Here is a 17,642-nt window from a genome sequence, read left to right as displayed (position 1 = left end):
GAAGAGGAAAGAGGAAAGAGGAAGGAGAGGAGGGAAGAAGGAGGGAGGAAGGAGAAGATGGGGGAAGAGGGAGGAGAAAGAAGAGGAAGGAGGAGGATGGAGGAGGAAGGACGAGGAGAGAGGAGGAGGGTGGAGGAGGAAGGAGGAGGGAAAAGGAGGAGGAGGGGGGAGGTAGCCACAGTAGACATCTGGCTGTCTTCAGGAGAGGTCCCACGCCACCTTTCCTCATCCCTCACAGCGCTGCCCTCCGCCAGCCCTGTTTGTAGGCTGCATTTGGATGGACCCTCCTCCATCTCTGGCTGACCTCTGCACACCCTGAGTGCACACGTCTTCTTCCCTCTTAGCTATGTTATGTTCTAGTCGACCAACAGAAAGGGTTCATATCTGTGCCATGATGTGTCTGCCCGGTTGTATGGCTCCACTGCAGGGATTAAACTGGGCTAACTAACAGACCCACAGTCTTTCCCTCGTGGTCATCACCACCAGCCTCTCCAGAGCCTGCTCCGACCTGGAAGTCACTCCCCTTAATCCCAACTGCCCTTCCTCCTTGCTGATGAAATGCCCACAGGCCCACAGGCCCACAGGGCATGGCAATGCTGCAGCCTGCCTTATCCACATACCATGAGGTGCCCTGAGGCAGCTTTAAAGGAAGGTGTGTGTTGTGTTGGTGGCGGTGGTTTGGATGTGGGGTCTGGCTTGTTTTATTGAGGTCTCATTATGCCTTGGCCTTGGCCGGGTTGAAACTCACTAGGTAGGCCAGGCTGGCCACAAACTTGTAGCAATCCTGTCTCTGCCTGCTGTGTTCTAGTATTGTGTCAGCCACTGCACCTGGACAGAAGTCTTGTTGGTTTTGTTGTTGTTGTTGTTGTTATTGTTTTCTTTTTTGTTTGTCTGGGGTATTTTTGTTGTTGATGATTTGTTTGGTTTGGATTGGAGGTTTTTTTTGTTTGTTTGTTTTGGTTTTGGTTTTTTACTTATGAGTTGAATCCAGCATCCTGGACAGTGAATATGATTTGCTGACAAGTCTCAGGGTTGGGAGAGCATTGGATGAAGGTGTAGACTGAGGCCACTGATCAAGAGCTTCCAGCAGCATAGAGGTGTATCAGGTTACTCAAAGGAGTCAGCTTTGAGTCCTCCCCAGACAGAACCTTAACCCAGAGCCCAAACCTGGAGAACTCTAAGAAGTGTGCCCAGCTGGGCTTCTCTGAGCCCAGATCCTCACTGCCCCCTCCTTCTATGTCCAAGATAGGGCTAAAGATGTCTCTGCAGCTCTGCCTAGCCACCTCCTACTTCAGGCACTCGCTCACCTCTCCCTAATTTGCATGGCGGACCTACCTCTGTCCCCTATTTGCCCCCAGAAGGCATGAAAATTAGTATCTGATACCGTCCAAGGCACGGATCCCACACCTTCGAATGCTTCTTGGTGAATTGAGCATCTCACAGCTGCGAGCCTCAGCTGCCTCACCCGGCCGGCCCCAAGAACCATGTTTGCTAACTAACAGGGGTGGAAAAGAAGGCTCTTTGCTTTACAAACAAGTCCAAACCCCAGTTAGTTCCCTGGGCAGCTGGACGCTCATTGGTGGCTACTGCGGGCTTCTCATCTGGCCTTGTTATTGATTTGGTCAGAAGTAATTAAGGAGATAATTCTTACTCAATTACATTTCCCTGGATTTCCTGAGGTTGCTAACTCTGCTCCCTGCCTGTATTTTCTTTTCCAAATTAATTTTGTCTTGACTCTGAAATGCAGATGGATTTTTGCTGGCCTGCTCCACGCTTGTTGAGTTTTGAGGGGACAAAGTGGGGCTCTGTGTTTTAATTCCAATCAGGGTTGTCACACCCTTTCATTTATTTGTTTGTTTGTCTGTTTGTTTTAGAAAATTAATATGAAGCATAAGAAGTTTGAAAAATACTACAGAAAATGAATTGGAGAACAGGAGCCCCTCTCTCTTACCCCCATCTCTTTCCCTTACTTTCACCCCCACGCCCATCCCATCCCCATTTTTCATCCCTTCACCCAGGACAGCCAGTTCTGACAATTCGGGTGTCATGGATTTGAGTGTGAAAAAAATTGCCCCTGGCAGGTTCATATTCTGAACATTTTTTTCCCTCAGATAACAGAGCTGGGGGGGTTCTGGGGGGAGGCACAAAAACTTCACAGTGTGGTGTCAAAGTCTAGAGGTTCAAAACTGAGTCTATTCCCCCCTCCCACTTCCAGGCCCTGCCAATTAAAGAATCAGAAGCAAGACAGAGTTTGAAAGTCAAGTGAAGTTGGAGTTTATTCAAAGCAAAAGTCTCAAGCAAAGAATCAGACCCCAAAAGAGAGGAGGGGTCCAGAGCTGGAATCTGCCTCCTTCTCCATAGCTGCTGGGATTATTGGGGGGGGGGGACTTAGCCATAGCAGGGCGTGTGGTGGGAGCAATTTAGCCACAGTAGGGTGTATGGTGGGAGAATTTAGCAAGGCATACCTTTTCAATCCTCCCCACCACCACCATTAGCCAGCCTGATCCGGTTCCAATTTGTGCAAGACATGCTCCCGAAGAGCCCACCTCACCGTCAGAAAAGCTCCCTCCAAGTCCCAGCGCTGGGGAAGAATCAGAAAACAAATTACATTCTCCGCCCTCTAGCCACGCCAATTAAAATTCACACCCAGAGCTCTCCGCTTGACTGGAGAAACCACCTCGCTCACACTGCCCCTCAGTGGGGTCTAACGGGCAGACAGTTCCCCCGAGGGCTGGCTTTCAAGGTTACCACTCACCCCTAGTCCCCCATCCTGCCTTACCCTGCTCTCTGCTCCCTGGTCTACTGTGAGATGAACGAACAGGCCCTGTGATGGATTAAAACCATGGGCCAAAGTGAATCTCCCTTAACACGCTCTGTCAGGCAGCACACCACAGTTCCCACACCACCTCCTGTCCCCTCAAAGGCAATGCTGCCTTTAGTTCCCCTGTGGATTCTATACTTATTCAAAAGCTTTATTTTTATTTTGTGTGTGTGTGTGTGTTTTTGCCTGAGTATATGTATAGGTATCATGTGCATGCAGTACCCAAGGAGACCAGAAGAGAGCGTCTGCTCCCCTGAAACTGGAGTTAGAGACTGTTGTGAGCCACCATGTGGGTGCTGGGAACCAAATCCAGGTCCCCTTAACCACTGAGTCATCTCTCCAGCCTGCAATATATAATTAAAAAAAAGAAACTATGTTGCATACAAACATTCCCTTCTCCACCTACCATAAAGAGAGCCCTGTTGGCCCCTTACCTTAAGGATCGGCATCTCACCAGCCCTCTGTGTACCGTGTAGTGCCTCGTCATTGCCAGGGTCAACCGCTTTTCGACTCCGTTTTACACCTGTGCCTTGGGTGTCCAGGTTTTGTCTCTAAGTTGAGTCCAAGAGTTTGAAAAAAAAAATCCTGTAAATCAAAGTTCACATCCATCCATCCACTAACCAAACAACTGCCAGGAAGCCACTCAGTGCTTGGCATCGTGCCCTAGACCAAAGATGCCATGTGACAAGGTCACACACTCTGCACACACCACATTGCATGGGACCAGAGGAGAGAGGGGAGACCCCACTTAGAGCATGAAAGGAAGACCCACTTAAGCCAGTGGTTTAAAATATGAATGCAAGAGAAACGAGCTGAGCCCAATACAGAATATGGGGAGGAGATTTTAAATCAGAGCTGTTTGCTTTCCTTTTACTTCATAAGCATAAGCAAAATCTTGAAAACTCATGTTTTGACTTGCCAGCCACAGGCTGAAACTGGGAGTGACAGGAAGCAGCTTACCGGGGTTGGGGTTCGTCCTCCAGAGTGGGGCAGGGGGGGCTGAGCTGCTGCTGGAGTCCATGTTTCCCCAGCCCCTTTGCTCGATGCTTTTGTTCCCCGTTGCTGTTCAGAACACACCAGCTCAAAATAGGGCTTTGAGAACAGCTGGGGACAAACATCTGGCCACTGTAAGAGGTGCCAGGTCAGTCCCTATGATACCAGCAGCGCTGGCGCAGAACACCACACAAGGGACGCCTGGAGCCACGGAAGGGAACATTCCAGCTTGGGTTTGTCATAACCGACAAAGGCACGGACATGGCAAATGTATGACCGAGTGCACTGAGAAGTGAAAATAAGATGCAAAATTCAGCATGCACACCAATAAAGTCTCAACAACAAAAACATCCTGACAAGAATGGGGTTGGTGGGTAAAGGGAACTCTCATATGTTATTGGCGGGGAGGATGTGAATTAGTGCAGCTACTGTGGGATCGGGATGGTTGTTCTTCAAAAATCTAAAATCAGAACTACCACAGGCTCCAGCCGAGTGACTTCTTGATATTACATCTGGAGGAAGTGAACTCAGTGTGCCACAATGATACCTTAGTACACCCTCTCTGAGGCGTGGCTCCCAACAGCTGAGACAGGGAATCAGCCCAGATGCAAATCAACAGAAGAGTGGACAGAGCAAAGGTTGCTCACATATACAATGGATCTGGTTTGAATGATATCTCAGAAACAAAGGAGTACGTTCAGGTCATCTGGAAGCAAAGGCCAGGAGCCAGAGAATATTGTGTTAAGTGAAATATGTCAAAGCAAAGCGTGCTTGCCGCACACCTGCAACAACCTGAGTTCAAATCCCCAGCACCCATGCAGAAAGTTGGGTAGGGAAACTCACACACGTTTAACACCAGCACTGGGCAGGGGTAGAAACAGGAGGACCCCCACTAGGGCCTCAATGGCCACCACTGTAACTCCAGGTTAATGACAGACCCTGCCTCAAGGAACAAGAGCATGTCCTGCACACATAGGACACATTCAAATACGCTTTCAATGTCATGTATGAAAAAAAAATTTTTTAATGATCTGAAGGAAGATTATAGAACAATGAGGAAGGGGATTTTGTGAAAGAAAAGAGAGCAAGAGAGGGTAGAATCCAGGGAAGACATGAGCAAGACATGATGCTTACATAGGCGGAAGAGCCACCGTGAGTCACACAAACCCGCACCAGTATCATGTGTTACTAATTACAGTTAGGCTGCCGTCGCTTGTCCCCTTGTGGTAAGTTGGGCATGGAGCCACACCGCCAGGAAGCCGTGTCCAGGCTGGTGCACACCTTGGAAAGCGTTTGGACCGCTACAGTCTGGGAAGTTCTTGTAAAGCCGTGATTAGAGCCTGAAGAGAAATTAAATGAGTTTATATAACCCTGAGCACTACCTGTCTCCCAGGGAGGGCTCTTCCCCCATGGCTGCGTTTCAGTGATGTATTGCTGTGTCATACATTGCCCCAGAAGTGGGCCACTTAAGACAGCAAGCATTTATCACCTCCAGCTGCTGTAGACTGGGAATGTGGGTGTGGCTCAGCGGCAGGTCTCCGCCCCAACCAAGATGGCCCCAGGGCAGCTGGTCTCTCTGGCTCTGTGTGTGGAAAGGTGGCAACTCCTGAGCACAATCCGAACGGCTGTGGGCAGAAGGCAGCTGCTCACAGGCTTCGTGGAAGATTTCAGTTCCTTGTCACGAAGGTCTCCTTTAAAGGAGAACCTCACAGCCTAGGAAGCTGGACTCGCCAGGAGCAAGAGCCAATGGCCAAGGGGGAAGCCATGCTCCCTCTGCCACCCAATCTCAGAAGGCACTGTTTCTGTCAGTTTCTATTCATTCCAAGGAGGTTACTGGGCTCGACCCACCTCCCAAGGGAGAGGTTACACAGAGGTGGGAATAGAGGTTCCTGGAGCCATCCAAGAAACTGCATAGCATAAATAGATATAGGAGAAACTTGGGCGTGTGTGAGTGTGAGCATGTGCGTGTGTGTTTTCCTCTGTGTCTATGCATGTATATGGAGGCTAGAGATAAACCTTGGGTATCTCCCTCAATCATTCTCCACCTTATTTTTGTGAGGCAGAGCCTCTTCCTGAATCTGGAGCTCACTGCTTTAGGTAGGCTGGGAGCCCATAGCTTTACTATTACTACTACTACTTCTACTACTTCTTTTTAAAATCTATTTATATGAGTACACTGTGGCTGTCTTCGGACACACCAGAAGAGGGCATCGGATCCCATTACAGATGGTTGTAAACCACCATGTGGTTGCTGGGATTTGAACTCAGGACCTCTGGAAGAGCAGTCAGTGCTCTTAACCACTGAGCCATCTCTCCAGCCCCCATCTTCACCTCTCGAGTGCTGGTGTTACAGGCATGTGCCGCAGCCAGCACTTTTTTGTGGGTTCAGTTCCTCATTCTTACAGGACAAACGTTACTCTGTGTATGTATACGTGCATGTGTGTATGTGTGCTTGTGTGCATTTATGTAAACTCTCTCTAGAAGTATCCACAAAACTTGGCAACTTTAGTCATCTCCAGAGAAGAATGTGAACAACTTTCTGGCAAGATGGGAGTGACATATTCCCCCCTTCACGCTCCCCCCACCCAATCTGTTTTTAAGCCATTTAGAAAAACCTATGTTGATTTTTTTTTTTTATTTAATGAAATGGACTTCACCACTGTCTATTCCGTACTTGGCTGGGCTCCCCACTCCTAAATTGATTTTGCTAGCGTGACCTCCCACGGCCTCCGCACAGCATTTCCAGCTTCAGGCGTGTTCTTCTGTGTGTTAGGTCGTCAGAAGAACCCGAGTGACACACCCCCACTTTCACCCCAGCCTCCAGTCATACTTACACCCAGCTCCTGCTGGCAGCATCCTCCATCTGAATTACCCATGGCGGGAAGAAAAGTGGCACTTTTCGGTCACCAGTCTCCACAGCTATGCATGGACTGTGGCAAGGAAGGACCAACAGGAGGCAGGCACAGAGTCTACGGAAACCTGCTTTTTCCCTGACCCTGATTCTTCTCAATGATGGCCGGAAGGCCCCGGGAGAAATGTGTGTTTCTGATGAAAGAAACAAATCATGGGGGTGGGTGTAGGGGGCAGGAGAGAAAGAATGACAGGTGTTAAGAAACAGTGTTAAGGTTTCAGCTAGGACTACTCAGATTCTCTCTCTCTCTCTCTCTCTCTCTCTCTCTCTCTCTCTTACTCACAAAGACACACACACACAGGTATGTGGCAGAACACTTATCACACAGGGAGGACCTCACTGGAGCACGTGGAGGCACCTTTTCTAGGTTTTATGGCTTGACAATCAAGAGTTCTAGCTTTCTAGGCCTACTTCAGGAATGGGGAGGGGAGGGGAGAGTGGAAAGGCCAGAGATCAGCTGCTGGCTTTCAGTTTGACATAAGCTCTGTGAGCGGTGTGTGGGGTCTGCATGACACCACCCCCACTGAGGGAGAGTCACCTATAGCCACTTCGATTGATCAGCTCAGGCCTCCGCTTCCCGAGACACTTGATGTGATGTCCTCCACCACAGCCCACTGTGAGAATACTGAGCCCACACAGTATTCTCAAGAGTGCAGCTGGATTCTCAGCATTCAGGAAGCACAGGCTGGATTGATTGCAGCCTGACCCTGCAGCGGCAGTGGCAGACCTGGGCTATCCTCGGCGATCGCCATGTCTCCTAATGAGGTCTGCATAAAGTGCCATCCTGAGGAAGGCACCTGAGACATCCCACCCCAGGAGACCTGTGGTCACACCAAGGCTCATGTCCAGGGTCACACTCTAACCAGCTCTGGCCAGCTCTTTTGTCCCTTAGTTTTCTTCTATCTCACCAGCAGCGCAGGGTCAGCTCCCGTAGGTAAGATTAGATGCTCTCCATAGGAAAGTCAAGGCTGAGAAGCTGGCTATGACTGGTAGGCTGGGCTAGTTCTTGGCTGAAGCAACCCAAGGATGGAAGGCGTTCTTTGGGCTCACAGTTTGAGGGCGATCAGGCTGGCTATCCTGTATCCTTGAGTGTGTGCTGGTTCCCCCTCAGGAGCCGTGGCAGGCATTGCTAATCGGTTACAGAAAAATCTCTCTAATGAGACTGGATCTCGGCGTGCTCCAGCCAGTCTTTATGGCTGGCAATGGAGTAGAAGCCCTTGCTTCCTTGATCAAGCTGATGAGTGTGCTGATTCCTCCAGGGGCGGTGCCAGACGTTGCTAATCAATTACAGAAAATCTCTCTGATGAGACTGGACCAGGGTGCTCCAGCCAGTCTTTACTTTGCTCCCTCAAAATCTTAGTGCATTCCCAGACACATGGAATTTAAGCTCTATCCTAGAACCTATTTCCTTAAGCTCATCCAGGGTTATGAAGGACAGCCTTGAGCCCTTCACTGAGACTTGGGTTGGTTACCAGCATCTGACAGCTGTACCATTGATCTCTCATAGCAAGTCTTAACCCCTGAGCCATCTCTCCAACCCATAGCTGGTCTTTCAGACGAGCGTGGTTTGTTATCTTTTTAAACGGCATACGGGCTGTTGGCACGCCAGCTTAGTCCCTGGCTGGTGGGGGACTTGCGGGAGCCGGCAGCCTATTTCCATTTCAATCAAGCGGAGAGCTGAGAGAGGCAGAGGCAGGCAGATCAAAAGAAAATGGAATTTGATCGAAAGCCATGGCTTCTAGCGCCACCTACCGGTACATCTTCACCTCGCTGCCCTTGCTGACCTGGAAGCCCTTTGTAATTAGTTACCCAGCTGTCTAGTTTGGAAATATTCTCGTACGCTCTCTCGAATTCTTTGTTTTTAACTCACGGTGACGTGATTCCGTGGGTAAAAGCCCCAAGTGCTCGTGACATAGTGGCAGGAATCTCTGCTTGGTAAGCCTGGTTAAGCTCCCTGTACCAAGCATGGAGTTTCTCACGGTGTCCGATGAAGACCAGGCAGGCGCTGCTTTGGAGCCCTGATAGCTTGCAGGGACAAGGAACAGGAGGAGCAAGGGTGTGTGTGTGTGTGTGTGTGTGTGTTGTCTACAGCTGGCAGTGATGGAGATGGACCGGGCATGGAGGGAAGACAGCTTGAAGAAATCTTTAGGGAAGTAAGACGATCACTAGGGGCAGCTGTCAGAGCCGGAAGCACACAGGCCACAGTTTTCCACAAGGGTTTAGCCACGTCCCAGTAAGGAAGGTCACAGTTCGCTGACCCCTGTGTCAGGTGAGGGTCACAGGAGCTGTGCTGCATATGGGTGTCTTCCTGACCTTGAGGAAGTCACCCTGTCTCTGGGTCCTGTGGTTCCCTTTTGGCAAGGTAGGAGTAAGGATGCCAGTGAGGAGGATTCCTTGGGGGGGGGGAGGTGAAACTAAACCATGGAAGCTGGGACAGAGAAGGAAGGATACTCCACAGATACACAGTAGGTCTGCACATCAGGGGCACAATGGAACATGTCTGTCCCCTCATGGCCAGCTTGACCCCTTGGCATCTGCAAATCTTACATTAGCAGTACCATGTCCCCTTCATAATTAATAAGTACCCCCATGGTGCAGCTGTCTCTCCTCACAGTCTGAAACAGCAAGGAGAGCTCAGAATGCAGACAGCAGGGGCTTCTTTCCTCCCCAGGGCTATGGTCCTTTACCACCCCCAAAACTCTGTGTTCTTAACAGGAACTCCCTTATAGCTCCCCCATCACACACCGAGAAGACAGTCCCCTCTTCTGTCACTTCTCTCTTCTCCTTCAATATCCAGGCATGACGGCATGTCCCCTGGGTTCATAAGAAGGTGGGGGAAGGGGAGGGCCACCGGCCCTCGGCAAAGAGGTTTGTGATGAATTGAACTCAGCAGAAAAATTCATATTTCACTTTGTAGCGTGTGCTGTGGCCAAGGTCCTTCATGCCCCTCACCGTGTGTCCCAGGTACCCTTTATGTGGCTCTGATTGTTAGTTTTTATTTGTTTGTCTCTTGTCAACTTGACACAAACCTCAACCCTACCTAGGAAAAGGAGAGCTTAATTAAGAAAAAGCCTCTATAAGATTAGCCTGTAGGCATGAGTGCAGGGGGGGGGCGGGGGGCACATTTTCTTGATTAATGATTGATTTGCAAAGTCCCTGCCCACTGTGGGTGGGGTGGGTCATCTCTGAGCAGGTGAACCTGGGTTCTGCAAGAAAGCAGGCTGAGCAAGCCATGAAAAGCAAACCAGTAAGTTGCATCCCTCCATGGCCTCTGCATCAGCTCCTGCCTCCAGGGTCCTGCCCCCAGGTTCCTGCCCTGACTTCCCGCAGTGATGAACAGTGATGCAGAAGTGTAAGCTGAATAAGTCTATTCCTCCTCTACAGCAACAGAAACCCTAACTAAGACAATGATCAAAACTAACTAAGGAAATACAACACCCATTCTCCTGGAAGGAAACTGCCAGCCCCCACCCAACGCTCACCTGTCAGCTGCAAACCCAGCCCACTGAGTCCCCCCAGGGACAGGAGGGGTCTAGAGTTTACCAAATCTCTGTCTTTTCAAACAGCCTCCCCCCTCCCCCCTCACAGCTCTGGGGAACATCCCAGCTGTTCCCTGATGTCTGTATCAACTCCCAGCACATTTAGCAGAATTCATTTCCATCTTAATCTGATTCCAGGAAGATCGGAGTCTTGGGTCTGACAAAGATGAGTTTAGAACATCCTTCCATAAAACACAGACTTAGAAGATTGGTCCTCTGACCATGACCTTCAACAGATTGTGCCGATTTTCTACCTTATAGACAGAAATTCAGAGGATAAGCTATTTTTAGATCAACAGCTAGTCCCTACTATGCGAAACAGGGAGACAGACTAGTGTCATTAAGAACACATGCAGGCTATGGTGGTGTGTGCCTGTAATCCCAGCACTGGGGGGGTGGGGGATGAGGCAGGAAGATCATGAGTTCAGGTCAAGCCTGGGCTACATAGTGACAACCCTCTCACACAGAGAAGTTACTCTGATGTCACTTGAGCCCAGTGCCATGCCCAGGCTTTGCCACTCGACAGTGTCTTCTTCACTGTGGCGCGCATCCTCTCCACCCAAGTCTCCACTGATCCCTTATAAGATGGGATTGCAATGTGGCACAGACAGGTAACATCACGTGTCTGAGTAGGAATGTCCTTGGGATAATGGGTAGGGAAGAGGTGAATGTCGCTGGTAGGCTTAGCAGGAGCTCCATTGAACAGATAGGGAAACTGAGGCTCTGGAAGGGAACGTGGCTCACTCAGGAGCAGTCCGATTTAAGTAACAGACCCGGGCCTCCTGTTGAGGGCAAAGCCCTTTTCTCTCCAACCGAATGAGACTCCACAAGGCATCTGTCACAGTCCTTGTTGGCACACCTCACACCGCCAGTGGGATGTTTTCAACACAGGAGAGATACTCAGGGCAGAGACGCTGTCACCGCCCGTATCCAAGAGCAACAGGAAAATCAGCGGCTCCAAAAGCCAATGGCACACCCAAGTAGAGCAGGGACAGATAACCAAAGTGAACTGTCCCTAAGGCGTGTCCCCTGCACCCAGGTTATGTCATGGAGTAGCTAGGCATATGCAGGCTTTGCACAGTGCTCACATACATTCGGTTTGTCGATTGTTCCCGGACTTCCTGCTTTGACTTTCTAGCTTTGTATTGGGAATGCATTCTTCAGTGTGGAGCCCTTTAGGATTTGTGTCCCCTGGGTAAAAAAGTCCCAGTGTCAACGGTCAAATGCATTAGATCTAACGGAGGAGGTGGTACCTGTAAAGATGCACAACTTTCAGTGGTCTCCCGGAAAGGGAGGAACACCTAAGAGGGTTACAGATAGCCTAGAATCACAGGTCTGTAATGTTTCAAAGCCATGGTCCAGTCCATCACAGCCTCATTGCGTGGGATGGGATAAACCTTTTCTCTTTGTAAGTTGGCCACGTAGGGTATTTGTCACAGTGATGGAAAACTGACTACCACAATGGCTTTTGGTGAAGGTTTCCAGAGGAAGTAACAGGGAAAGACCCCGGTTGTACTGCAAAGCCTTGGGAAATACTGAAAACACCAGCTTAGGATCAAAGGATGAGGACCATCTACAGTTACCGTCTATGGCAACCTACTTAAAGCAAGAACCAGCCCTTCAGTCCAAAAGGCCACTTAAGCCTTGCTAACCCAGACTCAGGGAGGACCCAATTACTAAACCGGTGCCACAGCCCCCAAACCATCTCCTCTGGGCCATCATTTCTTGAATCCCATATGGGGAGCACATCCTTAAAAACTACATTTCCCAGGATCCCTAGGTTTAAACAATTGAAAGTTCCAGCAGGAAATCAGAGTGGGAGAAAGGGAGGGCCCAAGGGTTTTCTTGTCTGTCTCTCAGGAGAACTGAACTTGCCATCTGGTGCCAGGCAAGCCAACCCCAGGGCTTCTTGGGCCCCCTTCCCTTAGTCCTGCCTGATGGCTGGCCAAGGTACATCCACAGTTTCCTTTTGCTCCCCTGGCTTGACTCTCCGGGTCTTGCAACCGTTCTCTTAACTGTTCTGTTCTCTTTCTACAGAACTCTGTGGCATGAGTCTGGCTTCCCATCCGGAGCCTGCCTGGTGCCATGCATAAAACGGCTTGTTCACATCACTCCAGGACCTTAGACAACTCAATTCAAATCAACATTAAACATTTATATTTTTGCGCATCGAGAAAATTAGTCAGGAGTTGCCCTGCAAACATGAAAGACACCATTATTTAATTAGAATTAATATATGTAAATTACAGAAAATTAGGAAAAGGAACAACCCGAGTCAAAATTATTGTTTAATTAACTTATAATTCCGACACCCTGATATGACATCTCTATTGTTGATTTATTGTGTTTACTTCCATATTACTCTATTATGACATGGATTCTTTGCCATCAATTTAAAAAAAAAAAGTCGACTGTATGAGATGATAGAAAATTGTGAGAAATTTCTAGACAGAGGAAATATGGGCATCTGTATAATTGAATTTCTTTACACATAAGCTGCATTTCCACATGAAATTATATTCCGCTGCCACTCTTCCATGTCAGTAACCACACATCTACAGCAACAGGAAGCAACAGAACCAAACCGTCTTCACTGTCCAGGCCAACCATGGCTTGGCCCCACAACGCCGGTTTGCTGGGGCATCATGGGTTTGGCAGAGTGACTCACACTGCTGTGGCAGATATCCTTGTGGGGAAGCTACCGGATTTCTTTGCATGGCAGTGGGACTGCTGGGCTGGGGAGCAGGCAGCTATGTACTATGATGGGGACACCTGAGAAATGCTGTGTTGGGTCTCGCCATCACTAGAACGTGCCTATACAAATCTAGGTGGTCCAGCCTGCCACCCTCCTATCATTAAATCCATCACCAAAGATAGCTAGCAACACAGTCGAAACCACCCAAGGCTGCCATTGGCAACAACACAGCAGCCTGGCTTGGAGTAACTGGGGGTTTTATACAAATAAGAGAACTGTACTCTCAAAACTATAAAAAACACAGAACAGCAAACACTTAAGCCAATAACACCAAAGGCCATCACCACAAGCAAGCGCCCCATGCCCCATGTCATTGCGTTCACTGTGGTCTTTAATCTTATTTTCATTCTTTTGTGTACGTGTGCTAAATATTTAGCACATGGTGTGCATGTGTGTGTGTATACCTGTTTGTACTCGTGTGGTCACTTGTGTATTGGGAGCACATGCACATGTGTGTGTGCATGTAGCGGCTCCAAGCCTGAAGATGCTCCGTGGTGCTTCTGCCTTATTCAATAAGGCAGGGTCTCTCAATCAAACCCAGAGCCACCTTATTCAATAAGGCAGGGTCTCTCAATCAAACCCAGAGCCACCTTATTCAATAAGGCAGGGTCTCTCAAACCCAGAGCTCACTGGATATGGCTAACCTTGCCAGCCAGCTTGTTCTGAGTGTCCCCCACCTCCAGCCTTCCCCAGGCTGAAATTATAGGTGGGCTGCCACGCCTGTCTGACTAATACGTGGGTTCTGAGGGATCTGAACTCAGGTCCTAAGCTTGCACAGCAAGCCCTTGAGCCACTGAGCCAGCCCCTACTGCACTCTCATATGAGTGGCTGACTCCAGGTGTGCTGACTCCAGCATTATCATTCAGGAACATTGCATTGCCCTGTGACATCACCGTGCAGCTCCACTGTGATCTCACACGCAATGTTCTCAATGGCATGACTGCCAGTTCTGCAGTGTTCCACCATGGAGCTACTACCCAGTTCCATCGCCATCTCACGCAGTGCCCTGTGGGCTGGTACTGAACTTCTGAGGCTTTTCACATATATGCTACATGACCTCTGTAATAGTATTAAAAGAAGTGATTTTGGAGCCCAGGGGTGGTGACTGCACCTAGAAGGCGGACACATGAGAGTCATGAGCTTGAGAGATTTCTGGGCCACACACAAAGCAAGACTCCCTTTAAAAGAGTAGTTCTGGGATGTTTCCTAAGCTTCTAATTTTGTTCATATCAAATGATACTTGCATCTGTCTCGAGAACCAGGACTCTGTCTTCCAGATGTTTATCACTGCTGGCTTGTGACTGCCATTGGGGGGGGGGGAGGAACAGTGGGAGTGGTTTCCTGAGGTCCTGCTGCAGTGCCAACCAAGTTGCAGAGCTACAGGGTGTGTCTTGTCCCCTCGATGTGTCGGGCAGATGACGGGGTTGCAAATCCTCTAACACAGCAATGCATTCTCTTCCTAGTGTGATGACACAGACCCCTGATACACGGCACATTTCCCTCTGCCACCCATGGAAACAGTACATGGAGCTAGTCAGATGAGTGACTGTGAGCCCAGATTCCGTTCCCAGCACCCAAGTGGCTCAGCTCACAATGCCTCCGATAACTGCAGCTCCAGGGGCCCCAACATCCATTTCTTTCTGGTCTCTGTAGGTACCCACACTCACCTGCACAGATGGGCACATATACACATAATTTAATAATAAAGTAAAAATTTTGAAAATATACATGAAAGTTGGACACCATCATGGTTTGGTTGCTGAGTGTCCCCCTCACCCCAAAGGTTTACCCGTCAGAGCTGGGGTGACGGCTCACTGGGGAAAACAGTTAACTTGCAGGCATGAGGACCCATGTTTGATCCCAGAACACACACACAGGCACCGTGGTATGTGCCATCCAGCAGTTGTGTGAATGGCAGGGAAAGACTGTGTTGGAAGCGTGTCACTTTTCATGGTTGTATACTATTATTCTGCAGTCTAGATGTAGCAGGATGGTTCAGTCTGTCTTCTCTTGTGGCATGTGCAGGTGTTTGTCTTCACAAGCAACTGAGCGGTCCTGCCATGATGCCTCGGCATCCCTGTCAGGAATATTCTCTTGCAGGATGCTTAACCACAGATGTTGGGTCTAGGGGCATGCATGGTCCTTCTGTAAGGTTTTCACAGTGTGTTTCCCACAAGCTTTAGAAGTGTGCCATCCTGCTGTCCCACACTCCCAGACCCTGACACAGGTCCAAAGCAAAACAGGGCCAACCAGCGACAGCCCAGAGCCTCCTAAACCATGTGCTGGAGTAGAACTTTGCTCTGCGTAAATTGATTCTCGATAGACACAGGGGCCTCTGTTAGTCCAGCTTCACCTGGAGCACCTGTGTTAATGTCCCTCTCCCCTCTCCTCCCCAGCAGGCCTCAGACAAGACAGTGAAGAGCCCCAAGTATATAGACAAGGAGATAGCAAACCTTAAGAAGGATCTTATGCGAAGCCGGTGAGTGAGCCCTGGGAGGGATGACTTGTGAGACGCAGACACTGCGGGCCAGGCTGGGGACAGGGAGCGGGGGCGAGCCTCTCCATAGACATTCATTGGAAGACCTGTGTGCCAGGGAAAGAACACAGGGGATCAACGCATCCTAGATGCCTCCCCTCCCGGCATCTGTCCCACGCTGCAGAATGATGGGTGGACCTACGTGGGGCGTGAGGGGAGGGGGGCAGGGCTGGAGGATAGGTCACAGGGTTAAACAACCCTGAGAGCTACAGGCCTTTCCATGTGAGAGGTGGCTCTGTCTACTCTCCTGGGGCCTGGCCATGATGTAATCTCTAAATTGTGCGGATGCACACTAGAAAGGGAACAGACAGAAGCGAGTTCAAATGAAGAACTGTCTGGATTGGGTCAGCCTGTGGCCATGACGGTGAAGGGTTTCTTCTTAAGTGAGATAATCAGGAAGGAAAAAACCACCCTGAGCGTGTGTGGCATTACTCCTTGGTCTGGGTCCTGGGCGCATTCATTTCTCTCGCCCGTGGCTGGGGATGTCATGTGACATCCCCAGCTCCTTCCAATCCCTGCCTTGACTTCCCCAGAGGATGCTCTATAGCCTGGATGGAGTTGTAAAGCAAAAAACAAAACAAAACAAAAACACCTTTTCTTCCCCTAGAACATTCTCCAAGAGAGAGGGGGAAGAGCAATGAACAGCTTAGAGTCCACCGTTCCCAGCGGAAGCACGCATGCGTCGCGCACTAACATGCACCCCTCCAGGTTCCCAGTGTCTCCTCTCCCCCTCCCGTCCATGCCCTGGAGAAAGTTCCAATCCTGAAAACACCATGTGACTTTGTTTGTAACAAAGGCCACTAGATGGGTAACTGAGGATCAATGAAGTCAAATGTCCTTATCCGGTCTGCGTCCTTGTAAGAAAAGGGAGAGCGGTCAGAAATCCATGCACAGAACAAGAGGTTTCACGAAGAGCCGCAGTTAGCATAGGCAATGTCCAGGGGCCCATACTTTTGAACATGTGGTTCCCAGTGGGTGGCGCTGTTTCAGAAGGCTGTGGGACCTCCCTGGAGAAGGTAGGGCATTAGGATCCAGCCTTGAGGTTCTATGGTTCCGCCACACTTCCTGGTCTGAGTCCTGACGGCAGCCCAGCCAGACTTGTGGGTCTGCAGCCATGCCTCCCCCACCATGACTGACTGTATTCCTTCTGCAACATCCGCTGCAATAAACCCTTCCTCTCCTAAGCTGGCTTTAGGTGGGGCATTCCATCACAGCATCAGAGAAATAATGAATACAGAGAGTGGTTGAAGCAAACGCCCTCCCAGCTCTGGGTCTGCTGACGCCATTGTATCCCAACTCAGCCATGATGGAAATATTCATGGGATGGAAGTCAGGAAGCAAATTAGGGCTCTGCCTCCTTCCCTGCCCTGGGAGGGACTGGTTGGGAATGGCTCACTGGTACACCTCTGGGATAAGCCTCGAGAAAGACAGAAGGCGGGAGATTCCACCAGCTCAAGAGACTAGGGAGGCTCTGTGGACAGGTGATGCGGTGGCTTTTCTGACATGCTTCAGTTGGCTGAGAGAGTCTGTCACTGGCTCCAGCCTCCTTATAATTCAGTCACACCATCCCTGGCTCCGTGGCCAACTTAACATGATGCCGAGACAGAATAACCCTAATGGCCTTCTCCTCGCCCGTTCCACCAGATGTTTGGTGGGGAGGAGCAGCCTGTGCCACCAAGTTGCAGGCTGTCTGCTAGCACAGCTGACCACTGGAGCCTCCTGGTGGGTCCAGCTTTTGGACCACCCTGAGAACGATGGTGTATTTCCCACACACACACACACTGACACTTGTTGATGCCTGTGCCTTGGGGAAAGCAAACGTGCCTACTACAGAGATACTTCGCCTGGAGCTGTGGTCTCACCATGACGCAGCGTAGCTGGGCCCAGGCACCTGCAGCTGGTGTGGGGTTCCCAGCCCCTCTGCCCCATGGGCGACCCAGCAGGGCAGAGAGCATGCACAGGTTTAGGAGATCTGACACGCTGTCTTTTCACAAGGCATTCAGGACACAGCAGAGATAAGGCAGTTAGAAATAGCTAAGGCTAAGCTGGGTTTGGGACCAAATTTTTATTTTATTATATATATATAT

The 17,642-nt window shown here is 49.9% G+C and overlaps 1 protein-coding gene across 5 annotated transcripts in view; it reads left to right on the top strand.

Annotated features, from left to right (window-relative positions):
* The window catches only part of Ccdc60 (coiled-coil domain containing 60), a 165,263-nt gene that overhangs the window by 49,574 nt on the left and 98,047 nt on the right, over positions 1-17,642 (top strand). For 4 of the 5 annotated variants that reach the window (XM_021162731.1, XM_021162732.1, XM_021162734.2 and 1 more), the window contains one exon: positions 15,416-15,498. In XM_021162731.1, the coding sequence (XP_021018390.1) occupies positions 15,416-15,498 (83 nt within the window). The remainder of the gene's footprint in view (positions 1-15,415; positions 15,499-17,642) is intronic. The other variant, XM_021162733.2, reaches the window with a different exon arrangement.

This window comes from Mus caroli, chromosome 5 (assembly GCF_900094665.2).
Source record: "Mus caroli chromosome 5, CAROLI_EIJ_v1.1, whole genome shotgun sequence".
Taxonomy (NCBI): Eukaryota; Metazoa; Chordata; class Mammalia; order Rodentia; family Muridae; genus Mus; species Mus caroli.
This window is presented reverse-complemented; position numbering and strand designations above follow the sequence as displayed.